Source organism: Zingiber officinale, chromosome 3B, assembly GCF_018446385.1.
Source record: "Zingiber officinale cultivar Zhangliang chromosome 3B, Zo_v1.1, whole genome shotgun sequence".
In the NCBI taxonomy this organism is placed as follows: domain Eukaryota; kingdom Viridiplantae; phylum Streptophyta; class Magnoliopsida; order Zingiberales; family Zingiberaceae; genus Zingiber; species Zingiber officinale.
Window position 1 is genome coordinate 24,936,548 of NC_055991.1, and position 14,001 is coordinate 24,950,548.

Consider the following 14,001-nt stretch of genomic DNA (forward strand, 5'->3'; position numbering starts at 1 on the left):
CTTAGATTCCGTCTTTCCGAGATCGGAATCTAGTCACGATCTCGACTTAGATATCCGAAATGGATCTAAGCCGGATCGACGCCTAATGTTCCCTTCCCGGGAACGCGTCCTCACAGTCACTCCCTTCTAGTGACTTACCTTGCTTACCTACCAAACGTCCGGTCAGCCCGTCGACCCGTCTGGACTTCTCGCCAGCTATCCGGTCAGCCCGTCGACCTAGCTGGACTTCTCGCCAAGCGTCCGGTCAGCCCGTCGACCCGCTTGAACTTCTCGCCAGCTATCCGGTCAGCCCGTCGACCTAGCTGGACTTTTCCTGCACACTTGATCAAAGTGTCAGACAACAACACAACTAACTTAACCTATTTGTCATTCATCAAAACCTGGGTTAGACCGTTAGTGCTACCCGCACCAACATTATTATCTTGTATGACTCAATCTTTCTATCTTTGATATCTAGATTGATCAATGAGGCATAGACGTGTCATCCTCTTATCAATCTTTGTGTTTCTTGATCTCTAAGTAGACACACTCAATCAAATAAGATCAATATCACATATTGACTTATTTGAGCATGACCATACATTCTTGTGTCTTATAATCAAGGGGCCCATAGATATGACTTCCATTATATAGAAGAGATAGATCTCATCTATATTACTTACATCCCTCTGCATAATTTATTGTATACCCAGTGATCGACTTTATAGTCCACCTTGTTACAGGTGACGTTTGCCTATACCAAAGTACACAACTCCTTATGTAGGGAATAAACCGTTGTGACTTTAGGTCTAAGGACTATTTGTCACGCCCCGAGAGTAAGGTTTTCCGACGAAAATTGGACAGCACCTCCCCTATAGCAGTGACAAATGAAATTAGTATACATTGCACAAGGCTACTCACAATCCAACAACAGCCCACACAGCTAGATATAAAACACAACCAAGCAGTTATACACACATCCCACACGGCTGGAACAAAAAGAACATAACCACGCAGTTGTATAGCAAGCAGCCCACACTGCTGGAACAAAAAGACAGTGGAAGACATAAGCAAAACATAAAAAAAAAATAATATAACTAACTGCGAGTCGACCCAACTTGACACAAGAAGTTCATAACCAAAATAAAGGACACCACAAGTCTGAAAAATCATACAGAAGGTATATAATACAAATACAAGTACAAAACCAATAATGCAAGTGGAAGCAATAACGATAGAAGTCGCTCGATGTGAGATGGGACTGGCGGACAAGATCTCCAGGCGACTCCAAAAAATCCTTTACCTACTACTTGGCGAAATAAACCAGTTTACAGGGTGGTGAGTACTAAGACTCAATGGGTAATAGTCAAATAGTGCATGAACATAATAAAAAAAAATAGAGATACAAAGGTATACAGTCTCGTAGGAAAAATAGCAGATACTATAGTGATATCAGAGTAAATGTGCATACTTGAAACCATATCCTAGGCTAGTAATAGAAGGTCAGGAGTAGTAAAGATCTGCTACAATACTGCTTATAACTACAAGGATAGCATGTGAGGTATGTACATACTACTAACAAGTAAGCTAGTGTCTACGCACATGCAACAGGTATATAACTCAATATAAGTAAGCATATCACATGGATATAGCAAGAGAACTACATAATAAGTAAACAAACAGCAGCATAAGTAAGTATAACAACAATAGTGTATACACGTATTGTCACTCCCGCTCACCCCTCTGCATCATGACCCCTATATGGCCGAGAGGTCGGGTCAATGACATACTGTACACCACTCCAGCTACCACTACTCTCGAGTGGCTGAGGGGACAGTTGCATTGTAGCTAACTAGCTACGTCTACGACAGGGGTCCCTGCTGCCCGCAACTCTAGCTATCATTACCCCTGAGTGAACAAGTAGGGGCACGACAGGACAAGCGACATCTGCTCCAGCTACCACTACCCATGAGTGGCTGAGCGTGCGGCTCTGTCCAATGACCCTCTCAACCACAAGGGAAACATGGTCGTCGGCATGCATACAATGACATGATGCGTAAAATGCAACAGTCATCATATATCTATAAACATAAATTAGTTATGCTATATGAAACCCGCATGCTCAATAAGAAATATGAATAAATAGTAGTCAAAGCCAGTAAGCATGGTATCTAGTATCTATATATCTAGTATCTAGTATCTGGTATCTGCTAAATATCATGAATGCCAATGAGAGACTGAATAGACATCAAATTGATTATCCCAAAGATTGAGTGGAAAAGTATCAAGCTTAAGAAAAATACGAGTGGAGTCAAAGTAAATACAGCAACTATCTGAATGTAAAGCTCATGCACTAGGGGTCAAAGTACTAAAGAGACAAAGTGAGAAGTACCCACCTTAAATGTAGATCATGCCAAATATAACTCCCATATCGAGACGCTCATCCCAAATCCAAGTCCTACTATTATATAATGTATTTAGCTAATTATATATGAAGTAAATAGATAAATAAACTCCCCACCTAATTAGAGTAACTCTAATCGAACATGATTATGGATTAATCCCCCAATTAACCATAATCATACTACAACCTAATTAGATTAGGTCTATACATGCATATATCTAAACTTACCCAATTCATCACATTACTATCCAATTCCATAATCATCCAATGAGGTTTTAGTTCAAGCATAATCAATTCAACACTCACCCAATTTCAATGTGCTCTACTATTGAATTACGACCAAAAGCATTGCTACCAAAAGATTACAGTCGAAGCTAAGTAGAGTTGCAAATCTCCAAATCAGGTACCCTATAACACCACCTTCCCAACCACAATTGAGCATTAGATCCAATTCCATGATGCACGCCTTAAATCTGAAATCAAATCTAATTACCAAACCATTACCTCTTCTTCTTCGACGATTGATGGTGGCACAAATTGGACTAGCTACTAGCAGAGCCAGCTACTGGTTGTCGACGGTGCTGCGGCCGGAACTAAATGAAACCGCTGGTCCTCCAAGACAATAACCCTAAATCAGCATCACGTGAGGATCATAAATCAATCACTCAAATCATCTACTAGGTTTAGTTGTTTACCTCTAAGGTGATGGGAAGGTAGTTGCTGTCAAAACTTATGGATGAAGCTAGGGTAGGGGATGAAGGAGATCAGAGATGGATCAGGAGAGAAAGAGGAAATCAGAAGAGGGGAGGAAGAGAGGGCATGAACGACGATGGATCTGTGTCAGCGGTGGAGGCAGAGCCTCACTAATGACAGTCGGTCGGCCTGGAACGCTGGCATCAGCGATCGATGATCGGCACGGACCTCATAGCTCACATGGAGAAGTGGATTGGCGATGACAGCTCCTACATGACCGGTGGTGAGATGGCAGTAACAAATCTATGATGTCGCTGAGTTGTCTTTGTTAGAACCCCAAGGTTGTTTTGATGTGATCAAATAAGTTAAGTTAGGTCCTAGTAACCCTTGTATCTAAGTGTGCAGGAGCTTAGGAGCATAGGAAGTCGAGTGGAAGACGTGGCTAGCAAGAAGGACGGCATGGGGAGAGAGCCGACGGGCTTGGTGCGTCCGAGAGACGAGGTGCCACGGAAGAGTACACCGGTGGACGAGAAGAATGTACACGACGTTTGAGGGATGAGAAACTGGGGAGGAAGGCTACTCGAGGAGAAGGTCGGAACTTGGGTTCGGGTGAGCCCTATTCCGGATGGCCGAGATCACCCAAGAAAGTGGAGCCGGAGCAGAAGACCCGGATCGAGGCGAGCTGAATCGGAGCAAAGGGCCCGGACTGAAAAAGTCAACAATGTTGACTTTCTTGGTCCGGGCGCCCGGAACCCTTTTGGGTGCTCGGACTTGGATTTTATCCAGATCGTGGTTCCAAGCGATTCAACACTTGTGCACTCCTCTTGTTTAGCTTCTATTTTCTATACGTCATTATTATAAGAGGCTTCTCTGCCTGAAGGAGATCTTTAGTATGTGTTTCATTCCTTGGATTAACAACCTCCTTGGTTGTAACCAAGTAAATTCCTTTGTCTCTTCTTTTTAATTTATTGCTTTTACAATTTATGCAAGTGTTTCTTTAAAAGTTCGAGAAGGGTAGTGTTTTTTTTGTGCAGGGCAATTCACTCCTCCCCTCTTGCTGGCCTCCAAAGGGACAACAAGTGGTATCAGAGTGAGGATACTTCAGAAGGACTAACTGCTGACCGAAGCAAAGCAACCAATGGTCGGACCAAGCATCATTCCACCAAAATTCGAGGGAGACTTCGCACACTGAAAACGTCGTATGGAGATATTTCTGAAAATAGACTTTGAATTTTGTTTAATAATAAAATATAATTTTGTAGCTCCTACTGTTGGATCAAGAAGCGCTAGAGGGGGGTGAATAGCGCTCACGGCTATTTCGTTTGATTCGTAAAACATTCGAGTAAAAATGCAGCGGAATAAAAAAAACAAGCACACAGAGACAGGAGGATTTACTTCGTTCGGAGCCTTGATCGACTCCTACTCGAAGGCCCACGATCCTTGATCGCTTTCCGTGGGCAACAACTATAAGCTCGTAAAAACTATTACAAACTAATTACAATTCAAAGCAGTAAAAAAGATTATACCGACAACAAAAGACTAAATCTGAAGCTCCGGGTTGTCGGGGTGTGGTTGCAGCACTTCGGGATCGTCTCGTAGGCAGCTTGTAGCAGAGAGTTCGCTTGGAATTGCTTGTTCTGAGCTGCTGGTCGAGATCCCTTATAAAGGGTGTTCAAGACGCCTTCTACTGTTCACCAAGGCGCCTTGAATGAGCCGAGTCAGCTGCGGAGATAAGGGCTGAACTGGTCGAACCTTATCAAGTTCAAGGCACCTTCATCAAGCTGTCCAAGGCGCCTTCATCAAGCTGTCCAAGGCGCCTCTAATCTTGCTTCGCAGCCAACTCAGGTTTTGCACCCGAGGCGCCTCCAAGCTCCATGGAGGCGCCTCGGTACTGTTCATCCGAGGCCAATTTTGCACTTTCGTCCTGCAAGATATGTTAAACACAAAAATACCCTGCAACACAAAGTTAGCTCATAACACATAAGTGATAGTATAAAAGTGAAAGTTTGACAGTCTCTGGACTGTCCGAGTCTGACTTCGGGTTTCCAATCGGAAACCCTAGGTCGACCCGACGCCTACTGTTCCCTCTGCGGGGAACGCGTCCTCACTTACTCCACTCAGGAGATTTACCTGCTGCCAGTGCGATCCTCCAGATCGACTGGACTTTTGCTCAGCACTCGAAGTTTCCGGACTTTCTGCAGGACATCTGCTAGCACTCGACTGCCAGTCCAGTCTTTCACCTGGTTCGCGACACCAGGACTTTCCACCTAGGGTTACCACCCCCTAGGACTTTTGCCTGAAGCCTTCGACCTGCCAAGACTTTCCTCATAGGGTTACCACCCCCTATAACCTAGGGTTACCACCCCCTAGGGTTTTTACCTTGCCTAACCACAGTTAGGTCTTTTCCTGAAACGCTTAATAGATTTGTTAGATCACTAAACATCTTAACTTTGAATCCTTTGTCATTATCAAAATACGAGTTCGATCGTCGGATGCTTCCCGCACCAACACCTACAAATCAAAATGAAGAGGAAAAAGAACAAAGTCGTTGGACGAAGAAAGAACAAAATGATTCCGTAGCAAATAACTGGGCAGAATATCACTTGCTGAGTGTGCTGCAGCCTCAAGAAGTCAACCGCATCGGAAGCTACTCGTCAGCCAAAGAACTCTAGGAAAAATTCCTGGAACTCCACGAAGGTACATCCAAAGCCAAACTTGCAAGGAGAGATAGACTTCGGAACAAACTGATAAATATTCGTCTAGAAAAAGGTGAGAAGATAGTCGATCTACACGCAAAGGTAAAAGAACTAATCACTGGACTCGAAAACCTCGGAGAAATGATAACCAACCGGGACACGATACGCTACACACTAAATGCCTTTCTCAGGACTCCAGAATAGAGCTCAATAATCGACGCTTACTACATCTCAAAGGACCTGGAGGTAAGTACCCTAGAGGAACTCTTTTCTACTCTTGAATTACATGAAACCAGATGTGCAGGGACATCAAGAGACTCAAGCCAGATTATGGGGCTAGATGCAACCAAGAAGGATGAACCTGAGTAAGACTCAGAAGAAGATCAAGAAGCTTATATGGTAAGGAATTTCAAAAAATTCTTTTGATCTAATAAATTTAAAGAAATGCAGAATAAGAAAAATCCAAGAAATAGAAGAAGGGTTCATTGCTACAGTGTCAAAAGGAAGGACTCTTAAAAGAGGATTGTCTAGAACTCAAGAAGGATAAAGTCAAGATACCCAAGTAGCACAAGAATCTGAAAGCTACTTGGGACGACAGTTCATCATTTGAGTCAGAAATACAAGAATATGCCGAACTATCACTGATTGCGAGCTATGAAGGGCAAAGTACATCAAAAGCCAGCATCGATGAAGGGGGAGCGACTTCAGATGAATGCAGTGAAGCAGGGGGAGAGTCAAGCTTCAAGTTTGATATGGTAAGTAAGGTATGTCTCTTACCTTCTGATCACCTTTATTATGGTATTAAGTCTATGGCAAAATCTATATGCAAATTAAAAAGTAAAAATAATAAATTAAAAAAAATTAGAAATAAAGAGAATTTTAGCAAAATCATGTCTAATAGAAGATTTTGATAAAGTAAGATTTGAAAATGATAAATTAAAAAAATAAATAGAAAACTTAAAAAATTTTGCTTGTTCAAATACTTCTGCCTTTAGAAACTATAAAGGATTAAACTGGTACTATAGGTTTCACAAAAGACAGATTAGAAACATATCAAAAGCTTATATACCTAGAAAATACCTGATTAACCCTGTAGGAAGGAACCTATATTGGGTTCCAAAAACTTGTTTAAATTGAAAAAGAAATTAGACTAAAGGCTTTCAGGTAGAAAATTGAATATTTGAATTCATTAAAAGGCTTTGTCTAGAAATTGTTGATGATCCAATAACCAAGAAGGCCTAGTGTCTCGCCACAGTCTGGAAGCCAATTTCTAAATTAAATATTTAATTGACAAACTGATAAGCATAAAATAGTTAATTGCTTTAAATATTTGTCAATGGTTTAACATTTATTAAAATTTCTTCTAAAAATTTCACTTAGAAAAATTTAATATTTAAATTATTTCTGTTAAAATGTTTTTTAAGTTATTTATTCCATTGCACAAAAATTTTATTTTTAACTTAGAAAATTAAAATTTCTTACTTAGAAATTGTGTTACTTAGAAATTTTTCTGCCTAAAATTTTCTCACTTAGAATTTTTTTTAACACTTAAAATTTTCTAAATTATTGCAAATTTTTTTTTAAAAATAACCTTAGACTTATTAAGGAACCCCATTTTTTTATGTGATCAAAAGGGGAGAAGGATATATTAAGTCTAAGGGGAGGTATAATCTAATTTTTAATCGAAAAATCTATTTGCACTTATTTTCAAAATTAATTGTCTTTACATTGCATTTTTTCTTGCATTTGTTTACCCTAGCTTAACTTGGGTTACTCACATCAAAAAGGGGGAGATTGTTAGAACCCAAAGGTTATTTTTGTCACGCTCCCAAAGGAGTCCTTACCGAAAAATTTCGGCAGCATCTCCCCTGTATGGGTGACAATCTGAGGCATACATACATACAATATACATCAGCTACATACGGCTGGAATATATCTACACAACCACGCAGTTATATAACCAGCCCACTCGGTTGGAACAGAAATAAACACAACCACGCAGTTATATAAATATATGAATCAGCCCACACGACTGTACTAGAATCAACACAGCGGAAATCGCAAACAATGATAACAAAACATAAAGTAACTAACTGCGAGCCGGCTCGGCTTGACACAATAATATCAAACCAAATACAAGAGAACACAAATACAAAAACAAGTACAAAGCCCAAAATACAAATAGCGTAAGAAATACCAAAATCGTAAGGTCGTCCTCGAATGTGACGTGGGACTGGCGGACATAAATCCAATACCTGCTACCTGGCGAAATTACCAATATACGGGGTGGTGAGTATAAAGACTCAGCGGGTAATAGACTGATAGTGCATGAGTATAGTAAAGAACTAGAGATGCAAAGGTATACACTCTCGTATGGAAAATAGCAGATACTACAGTGATATCATAATAAGTGTCCATACGAAACCATATCCTAGGTAAAGTGTAGCAAAGTCCTGCTACAGTTCTGCTCATAACTACATGGTATCGTGTGAGGTATATACATGTCAACAATAAGTAAGTCGGTGTCTAAACACATATCACGGTATAAATCTCAACCTATGTAAGCATATGACGTAAATAAACAACAAAGATAAGCTAGAAATAGCGGCGTAGATAAGCAACAACAAGATAAGTAAACAACGGCAGATATAATAACAGTATCTACGGATGGTCACTCCGCCCCCTCAAGTCCACGACCCGGTATGGACGGAGGGGACAACGACAGTACCAATCCAGCTACCACTACTCGGTGGCGGGGGATAGTTGCGTAGACAAGGTGAATAGCTACGTCTACGACGGGTCCCGCCGCGACTCCGGTGAGACACTACCCGTGGTGTGCGAGTGGAGGCGTGACAGACGTGGCACGCTCAAGCTACCACTACCCGCGAGTGGTGGCGGCGTGCGGCCAATAACGCCTCGACCACAAGGGAGACGGGATGCGTCGGCGATCGTGCGATGACGTGATCACGAGCAATACAATCATCATATATATATAAATGGAAATCGCTAGCATGCTCAGTAAGGTGTGTAAACAAACAACAATCAAAGCATGTAAACATGGTATCAGGTGTCTATATATCCAATACCTAATATCTAATGTCTGACATCTGGTATCTGGTATCTAATACCTAGTAATATAGTATCTGCTAAATATCATCAATAGCAATGAGAGACTGTATAGATACAGAAACGAGTAACTCAAAGATTGAGTAGAAGTATCAAACACAGGAAAAATAAGAGTGGAGTCAAGATAGATACAGCAACTATCTGAACATAAAGCTCATGCACTAGGATCAAAATACTAAAGAGATAAAGCAAGAAATACCCGCCTTTATCTGTCGATCGTGACAAACTAATCCCACGTCAAGACGCACATCTCGAATCTAAGTCCTGCGATCACATAATATATTTAGCTAATTACATATACAACAACTAACTAAACCTAAAACTCAATTCTAATTCAATTAGATAACCGTTTAATTCCACCTAATAATCCAAATCTAACTAAATGATAAGTTCCTCTTTTATCCACCAATCAATTCTTAAAACAACTTCCTTTGCCTACGCCAATTATCCAATCTAGTTTAATTTCATCAACTACTAGCATCATGGATCAAACATGCACGATTTATCCACCTTTAATCACATCTGAAAATCTAATCTAAGATAGCTAATCACTCATTCATCATGTTATCACATCTTAACATCTTAAATAGAATCTGATCCAATCCATATCAACCTAATACCAACAAGAGATCAAACCAAAACACTATAGTAACTTACCATGAATCAAAGCCCTCAATCCAGCTCTAAAACCTTCACATTTCACATGCAAATGGATTTTCAATCCAAGTACCCTTAAACAGAACAATCTAACAAGAGACTCAAAGAGGATAATCTTAAAAGAAAACTAAATCAACAAAGAAGCAACGATCGGATGCTTATACCTCACCAATGATTTGATGGAGCTACTCCATGACCACCAGAGGACCAATTGGGGCAGCAAGGCAAGGTCAAGCTCACTGCCAGTACATAGGTAAGCTGCCACGAGTATATATTGGAGCACAACGAGTAAGAAAAGCCACTCAAGAACCTCCACTCACCATTAGGGCAGACGACGACCCACGGTGGTGAAAGATCAGCACCGTGGCAAGCACATCTAGGGCACAGATCGATGGGATGATGCAGGCTCGTGGTCGGAAACGGCAACTTGTGGAGGAAATCCAACTAGGGCAAGCGACGAGAAGCACCGATGATGAACGGATCGAACGATGACAGTAAGAAGAATAGAGGAGAAAGGGATTTGAGCGAGTGCACGACCTCGGCATCACCAATCTCCCATGGCCGGTGGTGAATCGATGGCGAGACGAGCCGACGTCCGAAATGGACAGTTGCTTCGGTATCCAGAGGTGTCGGCGGCTGCTCCTTTTGTCGGCGACGAAGATAAGATGAAGAGGCGATCACAGCAAGAGGGACGGAGGAGAAGAGGAAGGGGATTGGGTGGAAAAGGGTTCGGCGGCGATGAAGAGAAAAGGAAGAGAGGCCAGCGGCGATGAGGAGGTTTAGGGGAAATCGGGAGAGGGAGAGGGAGACTCTGCCGGTGCGGGGTGAGCGAGGCCGGTGATCTGCCGACGCCGTTGCGGGCTTCGGAGGGTGGCACATAGGAAGCGAAGGGGAGAAGTCGGCGGTGAGGGAAGGCTTTAGGGCACGGGTTAGGAATAGGTGAGGTTTATAAATTTAAACTTAGGTTTAGATAAATCAAAACCTAAGTTTATTCCTCAATCAACTCCCATCTTTGGGTATTCCAAATAGGCTTTCACTAAACCCAATAATTGATCCCCTTAAAATACGTCATACGGCCTCCAATTAAATCTCAGAAAATTCCTAAAAATTCCTTTAAAATCCAGTAAGATTATTTGTCCAATAACCTTATTATTTAAATATTATTTGGGTGTTGTATTTTACATTCTCCCCCACTAATAAAAATTTGGTCCTCAAATTTGCTGCTCAACTCAAAGATCATCATTCAAGGGTAACAACCAAATAACATACTCATATATCACTCCATCCGAGTATCAAGAATAAATCTCCATTCGTAAGAGATAACTCTGTGGGTTATGTGCTCACCCTGCTTCCGCTACTCTCACACTGCTGTCTAGCCAACTGTGAGTAAACCAACTGCCTCCAAAATCCATAACCCATACTATCAGCAAACCTCTAACATCCACATTAAGTTCTCAGTCTGTTCATCTATCTAAAGATGTAAAGCGGTTCTAAAACCGAACTTTATACTTATGGTCTGCTGTAAAATCTGCTACTATCGTGATGTGAATCATGAATCTCCATTTGGTACAATACTCAGAGATATACCCTGAGATCCGGTAATCTCTCTATCATATAATCCTGCTACTTGATCTAAAGCATCCATCCTACAAATCAATAGCTAGGGAGCAAATTCGTCAACCAATCACTGATTTCCCAACGCATCGTATCTTCTCCATGTCCTGGGTAATCTCACAACAAAATCTATCATAACATGAGCTCAACTCCATTCCAGTATCCGAATCTACTGAAATAATCTTACTAACCTCCGATGTTCAGCCTCCATTTGCTGACATACTAGACATCAAGTTACAAAATCCGCGATGTCTTTTTCATGTCATTCAACCAATAGAAACGCTCTAAGTCCCTATACATCGGGTGTCACCCGGATGTATCACAAATTCATATCGAGGTGCTTTCCTACAAAAACTCCTCCCGGATAAGAAGTGACTCAGGATCACACCTAACCTCCCACAGATATAAAGTATCTCGTAAGTGTTAAGCAACTAGCTCCACACTTTTCCACTTCAGTGGGAGTCATCTATCCAAATGTACCCTCAAGGTCATCCTACCAAGTACATACAGTCTATGGTTAAAGTCTCCATGGAATAGGATACATCGATCCTCTACAGACTAGTCAAGCCAGCAATGGTATGCAGCTAACTTAGTCAATTCTCCGTCTGTACAAGTCCTGAACTCAAACGTAACTTTTAGGTTATCTAACCAGCACACATAACCCGAGGATCAAAATCTCTGTAAAATAGAGTGAGTCTGTAAAGCCCGAAAAATTCCCGAATTTATTTTAGAAATATCCTATGATTTCTCTAGATTTTTAGGATATTTTTACATAATTTTTGGAGTACCGGAAGTAGCAAAAACAAATAGGTCGCAAAATAGCTTAGGCGAGAATCGAACCCGAGACCTATGGTGTAAGGGATAATGCTAGTAACCAGTTGAACCCAGCAGGGCCGTGCTGAAAGAAGAGGGAATCAATTATATTTATAATTGATTTTGGATGAATTAATTAGTAAATATAAATAAGGATTTAAGTGAGAAGTTTAGATTATTTTCTCACCGTAGCTTTTCCTCACCCGAAACCTAAAACCGCCGCACCTCTCCTCTTCCCCTCTTCCTCACGCACGGCACACACCAAGCCAAGGGTCAAGGGAACATCTTCCGGCGATGACTCCAACACGAAAAAGGTTCTTCTCCGCGAGAGGAACGCGAGGACATAAGCGGTTCGTCGAACGGAGCAGTTTTCCGGAAAACCTAGCGGTTAGAATCGTAAGAAAACCTTGCGATTGAGGTAAGAAACCCCTCACCTGCAGTATAATTGCTCTCGCTTGTTAGTTTTGGCGTTAGTTCAGTAATTTTACAGTTTTCAGTTTTAGGGTGTGCTTTTAGTGCACACCAAGCATTCGGTAGAATGCCCAGTTCAGAAGGATGCACCAATAGGCGTCCTAACGGCATGTAAAATATATTAGAAACATTTTATTCAGTTATTTATCAGTTATTACAGCTATATGGATCAGATATCCATTGGGTAGGCTCCCACAGTAGCCTCTAGGTTCAGATAACCTAGCTCTAGGTTCAGATAACCTAGAATAGCAAAGTAAAATAAAACAGTATTCAGTATTTTACTTTTATTCAGTTGGATCAGATATCCATGGGCTGGACTCCCACAGTCGTCCCTAGGTTCAGATAACCTAGTAACCCTGCTGGATTCGGAACTTGCAATCCCGGGTCTCGTAGGGATGCGCGCACAGTAAGTACAGTTGCCAGGGCCCAACAGCATGTTTAGTATTTTCATCTATTATATGTATAGTTTTCAAATTTGAAACTAGTGATGAGAACACTAATTTAGCTTTCAGTTCAGTTCAGGTTCAGTTTACATGATTTGAGTTCATGTACAGATTTAGATATATGTATGACTAGTTCAGTTTCATGTTCAGTTTATATGCTATGCCATGTTTCAGTTCCAGTTTATGCTTTGTATGATACCATGCCATGCCATGCTTGCATATTCAGTATGTTTCAAACAGCATGATTTAAAAACATAATCGCATCGTTGCATGTTTTAGTGAGGTAGATGGTTTCTTACTAAGCTTTAAGCTTACAGATGCTACTTTTCTTATGCTGCAGATACCGGTAAAAGAAAAGTGGACTAGCGGAGGCCGGAGGGCGATGCTACGATGATGTGTGTGTGCAAGGGGTTTGGAATAAAGATCCTTGGGGATCTATACGCTTCCATTTCAGTTTTGATACTTAACATGACTAGTTTTATGACTTAGCCTTGTTGCTAGGTGTTATAGCTTAGTGAACTATGTTTTGTTTAGATTATCATGTTTAGAATGTTATTATTTACGTGCTAGAGTGTTTTCATGTATCTAGAACTTGTGTATGCGATTTTGGCACGAATCGGTCTGGAAATCGAAATTACGATGTCGTTTCGACTATCGAGCTGGATCGATCGTGAGACCGATCGATTATATCCTTCTCTGGATCGGTCACCGGACCGATCCAGATGAATCTGATAGCCTATTGTATCTCCCGGATCGGTCGGCCGATCGATCCAACATCGAACGAAGGCATCCGCGTTTCGGTGCTCGGATCGGTCTGCACCGATCCGAGACACACTGGATCGCCGCAAACCGATCGGCGAGGCACGAATCGTAGCAAGTTGATCGATCCGCGGATCGATCAGCAGCTAGCTGGGAAGTTAGTTCTGAGTTCCTAGCTCAGATGGGAGGTCAAGTATCCTCCTTAGCATATGTACACCAACCGGAAAGGGTCTTGAATCCTTCTTTATAACAGCATGGGTGTATCAGTTGTCAGATTAACCGAGTCAGTTAGTAAAATTTTATTTTACCCAGTTTTCCGCACAGTAGCTTCAGTAGTTAATGTAGC

The 14,001-nt window shown here is 41.4% G+C and overlaps 1 protein-coding gene across 1 annotated transcript; it reads right to left on the reverse strand.

Moving 5' to 3' along the window:
• Positions 1–8,015: 8,015 nt before the first annotated feature.
• LOC122056222 lies at positions 8,016–10,490 on the reverse strand. Its single transcript, XM_042618057.1, has 5 exons — positions 10,093–10,490; positions 9,876–9,999; positions 9,725–9,794; positions 9,102–9,162; positions 8,016–8,034 (listed from the first exon to the last, which is right to left on the reverse strand). Exons 1-4 carry the CDS (start codon positions 10,432–10,434, stop codon positions 9,156–9,158), a joined length of 543 nt encoding a protein of 180 aa, XP_042473991.1. The 5' UTR covers positions 10,435–10,490; the 3' UTR covers positions 8,016–8,034; positions 9,102–9,155.
• Between the last annotated feature and the right edge of the window lie 3,511 nt (positions 10,491–14,001).

What these genes read in the sequence shown, in the direction of transcription:
- LOC122056222 (XM_042618057.1), bottom strand. Translation starts at nt 10,434, where the DNA reads ATGTGCCACCCTCCGAAGCCCGCAACGGCGTCGGCAGATCACCGGCCT. An exon ending in GGGAGATTGGTGATGCCGAG is followed by an intron (nt 10,000 to 10,092) that starts GTCGTGCACTCG and finishes CGCTTGCCCTAG; the next exon opens with TTGGATTTCCTCCACAAGTT. An exon ending in GGTCGTCGTCTGCCCTAATG is followed by an intron (nt 9,795 to 9,875) that starts GTGAGTGGAGGT and finishes ATGTACTGGCAG; the next exon opens with TGAGCTTGACCTTGCCTTGC.